The 12744-nt window shown below is 45.5% G+C and overlaps 2 protein-coding genes across 2 annotated transcripts; both read right to left on the minus strand.

Annotated features, from left to right (window-relative positions):
- Window positions 1-121: 121 nt before the first annotated feature.
- Window positions 122-6197, minus strand: LOC1272312 (adenosylhomocysteinase). The gene is made up of 3 exons (XM_311257.5): window positions 5585-6197; window positions 4974-5164; window positions 122-1325 (listed from the first exon to the last, which is right to left on the minus strand). The coding sequence occupies exons 1-3, from the start codon at window positions 5922-5924 to the stop codon at window positions 243-245; spliced, it is 1614 nt and encodes a 537-aa protein (XP_311257.3). The 5' UTR covers window positions 5925-6197; the 3' UTR covers window positions 122-242.
- A 1250-nt stretch (window positions 6198-7447) lies between these two features.
- On the minus strand, window positions 7448-12594 carry LOC133393030 (uncharacterized). Its single transcript, XM_061656041.1, has 2 exons — window positions 10862-12594; window positions 7448-8096 (listed from the first exon to the last, which is right to left on the minus strand). Exons 1-2 carry the CDS (start codon window positions 12189-12191, stop codon window positions 8050-8052), a joined length of 1377 nt encoding a protein of 458 aa, XP_061512025.1. The 5' UTR covers window positions 12192-12594; the 3' UTR covers window positions 7448-8049.
- Between the last annotated feature and the right edge of the window lie 150 nt (window positions 12595-12744).

Genomic DNA, 12744 nt, shown 5'->3' on the forward strand with positions numbered 1-12744 from the left:
ATCGAAGTTCACGGGGAAGAAACTTTAGCATTGTCACCGCGAACTCCAGTTCCTAGATATTGGGGACCACTAGCTTCAACCGTTTCTCAAACCGGCGGCGCTTGCTCTCTCAATCTGATACGCTTTACATGTTTGTTTTTATTAAAACGTGATGTGCTTCACACCATAATTTTTCCCTCTCTCCCTTCCCTCGCACTTTTCCCCTCTTTTGCCAAACCCGGGCCGGGCACGGTCCGACGCGCTTAGTAGCGGTAGTGTTCCGGTTTGTACGGGCCCTCGGCCGGCAGGTTCAGGTACTCGGCCTGCCGCGCGCTCAGCTTCGTCAGCTTCACGCCCAGCTTGTCCAGGTGCAGGGCGGCCACCTCCTCGTCCAGCTTCTTCGGCAGCACGTGCACGCCGATCGCGTACTGCTCCCGGTTCGTCCACAGCTCGATCTGTGCCAGCACCTGGTTGGTGAACGAGTTCGACATGACGAAGCTGGAGTGGCCCATCGCGCAGCCCAGATTCACCAGCCGGCCCTCCGCCAGCAGGATGATGTGGTTGCCGTTCGCCAGCCGGTACCGGTCGACCTGCGGCTTGATGTTCACCTTCTCGACCGCATTCTCCTGCAGCCAGGTCACATTGATCTCACAGTCAAAGTGCCCGATATTGCACACGATCGAGTCGTCCTTCATGTTGAGGAAGTGCTCGCCCATGATGATGTCGGTGCAGCCGGTCGTCGTGACGAAGATTTGCGCCTCCTTGCTTGCCTCCTCCATCGTCGTCACCTCGTAGCCTTCCATCGCCGCCTGCAGCGCGTTGATGGGATCGATTTCGGTGATTAGCACGCGCCCGCCAGAACCGCGCAGTGCCTGGGCGCAACCCTTGCCCACATCGCCGTACCCGGCGACCACGCACACCTTGCCCGCGATCATCACGTCCGTCGCCCGCTTGATGCCGTCCAGCAGCGACTCCCGGCAGCCGTACAGGTTGTCGAACTTGCTCTTCGTGACCGAATCGTTCACGTTGATCGCCGGCATGCCGAGGCGGCCCTCGCGGAACATCTTGTACAGGTTGTGGACGCCGGTCGTCGTTTCCTCGCTCAGCCCGCGGATCTCCTTCAGCAGCTCCGGGTGCTCGGCGTGCACCAGGTTGGTCAGGTCGCCGCCATCGTCCAGGATCATGTTCAGCGGCTTGCCGTCCGGGAAGATGAGCGTCTGCCGGATGCACCACATGTACTCCTCGTCCGTTTCACCCTTCCACGCGAACACCGGCACGCCCGCCTTGGCCATCGCGGCGGCCGCATGGTCCTGCGTGCTGAAGATGTTACAGCTGCTCCATTGGACCTGCGAATGGAAGTGAAAGGAAAGAGAAACGGTTAGATTTGTTGTATGTTCTTTTTTCATTAAATTTTTCATTCATTAGTTTCATTTGTCTACTTTTCATCTGAATGCAATTTATAAGTTATGTTAATAGCATTGAAGTTAAATGAGTAACAATCCGGAGATGGATTCGTTCTATTTCATACCCAGACCTGGGTGCCAAGCATTTTTAGTTAAATTTTTTTATGCCTATCAAATATAACAGCTATGTCCCCGGAGAAGTGTAATTGAATATAAACAAAATAAAACAAGATGAAAATAACGAATTTTAATACATTTTTGGTTGCTTTCTTGTAGTATCCTCGTTTAATGTTTCGATTTCAATCATCAAAGCGGGAATACAACAATACCGTTCAAACATCATAGGTTGTACATTTAGTATTTTTTGTTTGTTTAATTTACCATCTATTGGATGGTTTGAAAATACACAATATAACTAACATTTGCATTTAAAAAATGGTTCTTTTTTCTGCTGGCTGTACAAAAAATAATTAAACAAGATCATTTATTTCCATGAACATCCTTTGAAAGGTGTACAAGCTTATTTGCAAAAAAAAAATCAATCTACGACCTTGCGATTTGTCTATCTCCCGTTATCCGGAATTTTCACCATGTCGGACAAAGACATGCGTGTAGGCACGTTTTAAGATCTTCCTTAGATTTTTATCAATTCCTCCTCAATTTTCGCAACAACAATGTAGGAGTAGAGGAGTTTTTGCAGCATGTTGGTCCAGAAAATTTCATTAGGACACAGCCAGGGGATGTTGGACTAGTTCGCGGACTAAGGTGTCACATCGAAAATCCTCCGAAGTTTACCGGTGAAATGATCGCATTGTGTTTTGGCGTTATTAACTATTTATATAACTATAACTATTTCACTCTTTGACCGGTTGAACCGATCTACCGACCAAGCGAACACAGCAAAGTAGCCACTTGTCCCTAGGTCTTCATTTTCAGCATCTTTTGGAGCTGCTTGCAGCTCAGGGACGTTGGCCATTCGGAACTGGGCTTTCTTTCGATGCTCTGCTTGTTGTCTAGTAGTGCCAAGATGTTGCAGATGCCGTAAGAGGCTTATACGACATCCACAAACTGCCGCACGGAGTCCGTTTTAGACGCTACGAGGTGCCGTTTTTTGATAGCGCATTGTCTCCTGACTCATGCGATACTATCAGTGCTGCAAAATGTCAATTGATGCGACCATCACATATTTGGTGACATTTCGGGCAACCAACTCTTGGTCAGTAACTTAGTTGTGACATTTTCTGTCGATGATCATCGCGATGGTCATGAGAGATATACGGTGCTTGCGAGTGGTTTCAAGAAACATAGTGAGCATGTTTTATCGCTCGGTTTGACCCGACAGATTATCAAAACAGACAGAGGGAGAAAGCATGCTCATTTTGTTGCTTGAGCTCACACGCCAAGTATATTCCAACAATGTCGTGATTACTTACTTACTTACTTATCCGGCGCTTTGTGGTCTTGGCCTGCCTCAGGAGTGTCCGAAACCGCTCACGGTCTCGCGCCTTCGTCTGCCAGTCCGTTATCCCGGCCTTAATGGCGGACGCCTCCACGCCATCTTGCCACCTCAATTTGGGCCTACCACGCCTCCTCTGTCCTTGTGGACGGCCTAAAAAGACTTTACGGGCTGGGTCGTCCGTTTTCATGCGTACAACATGTCCAGCCCACTGGAGCCTGGCGAGCTTAATACGCTGTACGACAGTGAGGTCGCCGTACATCTCGTATAGCTCGTCATTATATCGGCTCCTCCAAAAAATGTCGTGATTATCGCGGACAAAAATGTCATGACCAAGAGAAAGACCAAGATTTGTGCTAATCAAAATGTCACCAAGCATGTGATTGATTCTCCAACTGTTCTCCAACGTCACTGATCATCTCAGTTGTGTACGTGAGCCGATTTGAGCTTCGTTTCAGTCATGAGTGTTGGTGACTGAAACAGTGGCATTTGTTAGCACTGTTCGCAACCAGAAAAAATCATGATTATGCTTGCGCCGGCATTAAGCTAAGCTTATTAGTCAGAGTATCGCGTTGGACTCAAGAATTTACATGACGTGTTCAGCATGTCATGACGCACTTTTATTGACTATCGCGTTCACGCAATGAGCATCAAGCTACCACGGATATGTTCATTGTTTTCGTTGGTGAAAATCTCGTGATACTCATGACACTTTGCAGCACTGGATACTATTGTTGAAAGCGAAATTGTTATTTCGTTTGTTTGGGTGAAGATAAATCAATGAAAAATCGACAACTTTTGTCCATTTTTGTTTAATGCAACCGTTAGAATATATGGTAGCACAATATTCAGAATGTATGCTACAATATATTCACCAAAGGAATTGTGATTTCTTGTTTTACATTCTCGATTTTTGACATTTTTTAATATGTACGAATAAATTATTCAATAAAAAGGGATAAAATGATTATTAGTAAAAAAAACATTTTCAAAATGTAATTTAGCTTTTTTTCATCATGATGCCTCAACTTGATCATAATATGCTTTACCTCTGATATTAAAACGGGAGGGAGGGCAGGGAAGAATTTGAGACTTAAATATAATAATAAAACTTTTTTAAATGTAAACCATTTAGGATCAATCATAACTGGAAAGAAAATGTTAGCAAGAGCGCTAGAGGCTAGATAAGGTTACGCCCCTAGATTTTAGTTTCACAAGCCTTTGAGCATTAGATATTGCATTCGGTTTTTTTCTTCAAAATATGTGCATCTCAGGACAGTGAAGGAGAAAACGAACGTGATATATGAACAATTGTTTTCTCTTTAAAGGAAGAGTCTTCTAAGAACCTGTAAACGATTCGCAGAACCAACAGGCTGATCAAAAGAACAGGATTTACCATTTGTCCGTGGCTATTTCACAAGGTCTGTAATGGATCTTTTTAAATGTTGTACTAACACAATAACGATTCGATTGCTTAAATTCAAAATGAATCAATTATGTGTGAATGTTTTGCAAAAAGTAATATTCATGAAATAGCTCTAAGTATGAGCAACAAGGTGTTCCCGTTGATCAACCCATTCCAGCAGGAGAGTTTTAATCCAAAATCCAAATAACTGGCAACCCCATATTCCTCTGGACCACCGACACGTTGCGCAACCGAGAGCGCGTGCGCGAACGAGAACGCACTTTAATACAGTGCCGCCCGGCCACCTCCCTCCGGCAACGCTACAAAACAAATCACCATGGGGTGACTAAATTTAGAATACAAAAACTTCCCGCAGATGCAGAAGAAGGAGAAGAAGCAAAAGCATCTAATCGCTACTAGCCAGCGCGCACGCGGCATTATCGCTTCTTGCGGCCGAACGTCACCGCCAGGCAACAGTGGGCCGGCAAGCGAGTCCGATCGCGAGCAGAAATTGTGTTTTTTTTTTTATAGGCAATTTTTGACCAAACCAAAGAATCAGCCACCGGTATCACTTGTTTGTCTCACGATTTGAGGCGCAACCGCATGGGGCAGGTTCAGCGGGGTTATCAGTGACTTCCGCATCATCGGGGCCCAAACACAAGAGACGTCATATGCCTGGCCGGCCAACCAACAGGGGGATGGGGGGGGAGTTGAGGCCGCTCGAACTTACCTCAGCGCCCAGCTCGATCAGCGTTTCGATGAGGACGGCCGTCTGGATGGTCATGTGCAGGCAGCCCGCTATCCGGGCACCCTTCAGGATCTTGAGCGGGCCGTACTTTTGGCGGCACGCCATCAGGCCCGGCATCTCATTCTCCGCCAGCACGATCTCCTTCCGCCCGAACTCGGCCAGTGAAATGTCGGCTGTTGTAGTTGTATTTTTTTGGGGGGAAATAAAAATGAAAAAAATTAGTTATTAATTGTAGTTTGACAATGAATCTGTTTCAACTGAAAAACATGCATTTGTTTAATAGAAAAGCAAAACAAATTAAATTAAAACCTAAAAAAGGCTTTAGCTTTGATTTATACCATCCTTAGCACTGCCTTAGTTGTTAGGCGGTACGATTCTCTTCGCTCTAGGCTTCAACAACCATACCGGCTTTATACAGCACATGTAGACAGAGATATCGATTGCTTGTACAACAGCGTGAGCACGGTGGATAAACCCAGGCGGCATACGATAAGAACCTTTTGTTAGCCCCCCAATCAAACCGTGCTGTTCCCCGACACCGCCCCCTCCAGACGGCAACATACCGAGCACGTGGGTTCGGCACCAACACTTACCAACTTTGTACGCAGGTTTGGCCATCTTCTCCAATCGTTTGTGTTTGGTGCTGGATTGATCGGACACGCGTTTGATTGTAGATTGGTCGTTTGGCCTGCGCCTTCCGTTCCGTTGCTGCCCGTTGGACTGAACTGCTTTCACTGTGGCACGAGGAGCGCTAAGACTGCTGGCAGCTGCGTCGCGGTGTTGGCCGTTCGAAATCAACCGAGCGAGTAAGAACCTTCCTTCACGTGCCAGCGGTAAAATTAACGCCGCATGGGGTTCCCTCCGGTTCTGCCGTTCCCTTCCACGACCGCCGGCAGTTCGTGTGTAGTGATGGGTTTTCGGAATCGCACCCATGGCTCCGAACCGCTTCCAAACATTGCTACTCTGGCGCCGATTATGGCTACATCAAACCGACGGCTCCGGGCAACTCTGAACGACTCCAAAGGCTCCGGCTGCGGACTAACGGCTCCAGACAGCCGCGGACGGCTTCCAGCAGCCTCCGATTTTTGGCGGAGTCATTCGGAAGCGATTCCGGATTTTTGTTTAGTTTACCCATCACTCTTGATACCTTTCCTTCACATTTCCGATTTCCGACACTGACAGCTGTCAGTTGTCGACTGTCACTGTAATGTGCTCTTGGGGCGATTTACAGCCGGATGTTGAGGGGTCAGACTGCTCTAGAGCTGTTTTGCTTAGGCGACGCTCTGGCTGCCATCGCACCAGAGAAACAAACCCGACTCTGTTCAATAGGTGCTCTTTCATATGTTGTATGTCTTACTGGGTTTTCTGAGTGAATTTCCATATTCAATACAGGGTGTCCCCTAGATACGCTATTAATAAGGACCGAGAAATAACCGCGTATCTTAAATTTCTGCGTAAGGCAGCGCTCTAGCAGCAATCGAACACGACCAACAAATCGATTGATAACCAACAAATCGAACATGTCAAATCCCATACATTTTTCATGTTCGATGTCGTGTTCGATTGCTGCTAGAGCGCCGGGTAAGTTGAATCAGGCAGTTTTCAGCCAACATAGAGCTATTTTTCTTGTAATTTGGCAGATAATGCATGGCTTAAACAACTAACTTTATCATTTAAAATGATTCTAGCTGATGACGACATTGTTGCACCTTTTTGAATGATTTTTCAGATTCGTCCAAAGGGATATTATTTTTCAATTTGCTTAAGGAACTGTCAAATTTAAAAAAAAAGCCGCGTATCTCCAAATCCGCTTATCAGAGGACGCGTAGTCTGATTTTGATAGTTCTTTTTGATGTTGAAGAATTGAAATTTTATACACACGATACCAATTTTTTTCAGCAAACTCGACTGGAACATTTACTTCATCCTGGCGCATATAAACGCCATTATCCGGAGAAGATGTTTCATATTTAGCGCATATAAACGTTATTTCCCAGCTAAATTTCACTTCACAAGATTGTTCAACAAACCGCCAACGGCGTTCATGCATTCAGTTAAGATTTAATTAAATCGTTGTATTTCAACTTTTGAAGAAAAACAAACAAAAACAACTCCGTACCGCTAAATTGTTCTTAAAAGATTGTTTTGACAAACAGTGAAAGCTACTCTTAAAAGATTGTTTTGACAAACAGTGAAAGCTACTCGAATGGGTAAATTAATAGATGGCTGGCCTTTGCGTATGAGGATTAATGCAAAAGGATACACCCTATCTCTCAAAATAGAAGAAGAAGAAGGTTCGAGACGATGTTTGTCTTATTTGTTCGATAATGTCTGACGGCGCACCTCCATATACAGGCGGTCCCCGAGATACACGGTACCTCTTATACGCGGATTCGGAGATACGCGGTTTTCTAAATTTTGTGATATTTGTGGGGCTTTGCTAAAACGACGTTGTACTTATTAAAAACAAAACAGTAATATATAATTTATTAATCCTAAGCCCTTTTTGTGTGTGACCGTCCCGCTCGGCCGCCTTAATCCAAGAGAGCACGATCGTCCTTTCGATCGTGCTGAGTGGCCTCTCGGCTCGCTGAGTGACCAGCCAGTCGGAGCCGGACTGTTTGCGCAGGTTGGCTCACTTATCGCATTTCGCCCTAAACGCCTCCATAACATCTCCCTCTCTTAAAATAGACGGTACACATCGAACCGACTGGGCAATCTTCTATTGCGAGAAGAGCGTCGTGGTTCCTGTACCTGATACAGCCTTCTGGGACGTGCAGTTGTTGTTTTTCCAAATGTTTGTGTGGACGTAGCAGGAGGAAGCACCGGTACCGTTTGGTGGTCGCTGATGCTTGAAGGTAACGGTAAGTCTGCTGGTGGTGACGGTGCAGGTGCAGGTGGACTTTGTACGCGATCCAAATTCCAAGCTTCAAGCAAAACATCTAGAGGTAAGCGAGGCTGAACTACTGTTGAAGATTCTTCTTGCGTTCGCCGACGTAGCTGATGAATATGCCGTCGAATGATCTTTCCATCAGCCGTCCTGACCACGTACATGACTCTACCTTGTCGCTTCAGAACCGTACCGGTTATCCATCTCCATCCATTCTGGGAATAATGTTTAGCATAAACGTTTTGATTAGGGCAAAATTCTCTTTCTTCTACAGTAGGGCTTATCTGTGGTGGGTTTTGTAATGGTGTTAATAAATCCAGCGGTATTCTTGGGCGTCTACTCAACATGATCTCCGCGGGAGACTTTGATCCTTCCAGACAAGCGTTTGGGGTAGACCTGTAAGTTTGTAAGAATATGTCCAAACTCTCCCGAACCGTGTAACCATCAACTTCGATTTTCCTCATAGCTCGCTTAAAAGTGTCCACAAATCGCTCTGCCTGGCCGTTTGATTGTGGATGGTAAGGCGCCGTTCTAACGTGTATAATACCGCTTTTCTTACAAAATCGTTCAAATTCAATACTGCAGAATTGTGTCCCATTATCAGACACTAGCGTCATCGGCATACCAAAACGTGCGAAAATACTACGAAGAATAGCAATTGTAGCCGCTGATGACGTGTTGCTAGTTTGAACTATTTCAGGCCATTTTGAAAAAGAATCCACTAATATAAGATACCACTCTCCCTTTAAAGGACCAGCATAATCGATATGAAGGCGTTGCCAAGGAGCTGAAGATTTTGGCCAGCTGGTTTTATCGGTGCTTGGAGGTGATTTGGCGGCTGCCTGGCAGGCATGACACGAATTAACCCATTCAGTAATATCACGATCCATAGATGGCCAGTACATGTAGCTTCTAGCTAAGGCCTTCATCCTTTGAATCCCCGGATGACCATGATGGATCTGACTCAGGCATTGTTTCTGTAGCAGTTTGGGGATCACTACCCTCTCTCCAAATAGGATACAGTTGTTTACTGCTGACAAGGACTCTCTTCTATCATGGTAACGTGCAAGCTCTGATCCATACGATACGTTTGTTGGCCAGCCCTTTTTTATATGTGTGTAAACCTGTCGTAGTACGGGATCGCTCTGGGTTTTTATCTCAACGTCTCTGAACGTGAGGGGGAACGAACTAATCGCATTGATAACTACTGCCTCCAAGTCTTCTTCTAGGCTAGCGCTCGCGATCACATATTCTGGCTCTGGCTTTGCATGATTTTGTATAAGACGAGACAGGACATCCGCATTTCCAAACTTGTCTGATTGTATGTATTCCATTTCAAAATCATAAAGCTGTAGCGTCAGCGCGAATCTTTGAAGACGATTTGCTGTATAGATCGGAATCCCCTTTTTTGAACCAAATATTCTAAGCAGCGGTCTATGATCTGTTTGTAAAATAAAGTGTCTCCCAAACAGCATTTTATGAAATTTGGTTACAGCGTATACTATGGCCAATCCCTCTCTATCGATTTGGCTGTAACCTGTTTCTGCTTTGGTTAGCGCTCTAGATGCGTGCTGTATTACTTTAACGGATCCATCAGAGAAAACATGGCTAATGGTTGCTCCGACCCCTATAGAAGAGGCGTCTGCAGAAACAACAATTTTGGCTCGGGGATCGTAATGTGTGAGAAGCAAATTTGATGATAAAATTTCTTTAAACTTTTTAAAAGCTTTTTCACAATCAAGGGTCCACTCGAATCTTCCGTCCTTTTTTAAGAGCATGTCTAAAGGATACCTTAACTCGCGCATGTTGGGCACAAACTTGCCATAGTAATTAATGGCACCTAAGAATGATCTTACGCCACTTAAATCGGTTGGTGCTGGTAAGTTGAGAATTGCCGCTATCTTTTCTGGATTTGGTTTAATTCCTTGATGATCAATTATGTGGCCTAGGTATGGAATTTGGTTCATTTTAAAAGAACATTTCTCGGCGCGTATTGTAAACCCGTAGCTTTCGATCCGTTGCAATAGTTTGTATAGATTAGCATCATGTTCAACCTCAGTTTTACCCCCTACTATCACATCATCCATATAACCACACACTCCATTCAATCCAGCTAGCATGGTATCAATAATTTGCTGGAATGCGGCTGGTGCAATCTTTATACCTGGTGGTAATCGGTTGTATGTGTACAAACCACGGTGTGTATTTATTACCAAAAACGATCTGTATTTTTCTTCTACTTCCACCTGAAGAAATGCATCCGATAGATCGATTGTGCTAAAATATTTGCAACCGGCAAGTTTGGCAAAAATGTCTTCGGGTAATGGTAAAGGGTATTCATGCGTCCGTAATGCTGAATTTAGGCCGGTGGAGTAGTCTCCACATATTCTTATAGTTCCATTTGCCTTTCTAACAACCACTATTGGAGCCGCCCATTCCGAATAGTCTACCGGCGTAATAACTCCAAGTTGCTCTAATCTGTCTAGTTCCTTATTCACAGCTTCTTGCATAGCATAAGCGACTGGGCGCTTTGGACAAAAGGTTGGTTGGGTGTTCTCTTTTACTTGCACTTTTATACGTGCCTTGGTGCATAAGCCTGATCCCCTAAAAACACTGGGAAACTTGGTTTCTAATTGTTTTGCAATTGGTGTCGCTGTCGAAACCGTTCCACAATATGCATTCATCGGTAACGATCCGAGATCAAATGCGTCGATGATATCTGCACCCAATAATAAGAGATTTACGCAAGCTACGCGGATGGTAGCTGCTTTTGTTTTCTCTCCAACCGTAACAATTCCTTCGAATTCCCCGTCTAAGTGAAGGCTAGCCCCTGAAACTGTTTTTGCTCGTATCTCGCATGCATTTAGAGGAGGTTCGCCTAAGCTTTGCCACAGAGATCTATTTATGATCGTAATATCGGACCCCGTATCGAGTTGTAACCTGGCATTTTTCCCATTTATTAGTACGTTAACGTACTTACGGTTTACCGCGACGGCACATGCATTCACCGTGACGATACGTGTCTCCACCGATGGGCTCTGACGAAATTTTCCTTTTTGGTTCGCGGTATTGCAGTGGCCTTCCCGATGTCCTATTCGTCCGCAATCTTGGCACTTGTGCGATTTATAGCCACAATATTGCACCCAATGTCTGTCGCCACAAAGCCAGCATGGTCGACTGGGATGGGTGTTCCGTGCGGGAGGACGCTGCTTATCATATCTTTGGACATTATTTCTTCTGGGGAATTGCCGGTGCTGAAAACTCGAATTTTTAGCTTTAGTATGATTGTTAAATTTTTTGTTATTGTTATGCAATGCGAGTACTTGCCGTTCATTTTCTTGAATCATTGCGCTGTCTCTTTTTAGCGCGGCAATGCGACTACATTCCTCTGACAGTTGCTGCAACGTAATCTGCTCTCGATCCTCGATTTTCGCCAACAATCTGGTTCGCACTTCGACGTCTCGTTCTTCTCTTAATCCACAAACGAATAAGAGGCACTTTAGCTGTTCCTCGTCGAGCTTGCTGAGCTCGAACTCTACGCATGATTTATTTACCCGACATGCGTAGGTAAGCAGATCCTCTTCAGGTTTCCTTGTAAGCTGCAAACACTTGTACCTTTTGCTTATCAAGGATTCCTGCACGTCGAACAGCACAGCGAGCTTCGCGATCGTCTCCTTGAATGAAAATTCACTTGAACGTAGGGGCAGGATAAACGACAAATACCGATCATGCTCGGCTGCACCTAGCTTCCTTAAAAGAAGTCGCACTTTTGCTGCATCACTTAACCGACAAGCATCCTCGTTGAACAGCTCCTCGTACCGGGAAAACCATGTTCTAAAGGTGATGCCAGCTTCAGGATCGAACCGAAATTCCATAATCGAATTGGCTAATGCTTCCGTTGCTTGCTCTGGATTGAAATTTGGCGTAAATGCGGGCTGGTTTGTTTGCTGGGACATTATTTTACTAATAAGCTGCTGTTGCTGGGTCATTTGTTGCTGCATCATTTTCAGCGTTTGTAGGAGTACGGCGTTATCCACTACAGCTGAGCCCGTTTGCGATGGCGGTTGCACAAATTGCGATGGCGCTGATACCGGCGGCGCTGATGCGGGTCCCAATTGCGATGGCGGATAGAGGTGCCCATTTGGGGACACCTGATGATGGAACGCTACTTCGTGCACGGAGGGAACGTGCGGCTGCGATGCTCCGGGTTGCTGCATCACCGCCGGGTTGAAAAATCCCGGCCGGCCTAAGGATGCACGTCGCTGCTCCTCCTCCGTCGGTAAATCCATCGTTGCATCAGCGGGGTTCATCTTGCGCTTCTTGGGACGTGGTGGCGCAATTGTGTGGGTGTATGTGTGTGAGCGGGACACGGAAGAAAACGAACAAAAAACGAATTAAAATTTGGTCAGCACTTTACAACACGAAACGATCACATTAACTTTTCTCGTCGCCACTTTTGTGATATTTGTGGGGCTTTGCTAAAACGACGTTGTACTTATTAAAAACAAAACAGTAATATATAATTTATTAATCCTAAGCCCTTTTTGTGTGTGACCGTCCCGCTCGGCCGCCTTAATCCAAGAGAGCACGATCGTCCTTTCGATCGTGCTGAGTGGCCTCTCGGCTCGCTGAGTGACCAGCCAGTCGGAGCCGGACTGTTTGCGCAGGTTGGCTCACTTATCGCATTTCGCCCTAAACGCCTCCATAACACTAAATTTGACAGTTCTTTGAGCAAATTGTACTGATTTGACACATCCATTGTGAAATACCAAATAATTTCCGTATTGATCGAATGTAAAATACCATTTAAAAAGGTTTCAAACTGTTCAATTCATTAGAAACATATCAAATAATTAATTTGGT

Source organism: Anopheles gambiae, chromosome X (assembly GCF_943734735.2).
Source record: "Anopheles gambiae chromosome X, idAnoGambNW_F1_1, whole genome shotgun sequence".
NCBI lineage: Eukaryota > Metazoa > Arthropoda > Insecta > Diptera > Culicidae > Anopheles > Anopheles gambiae.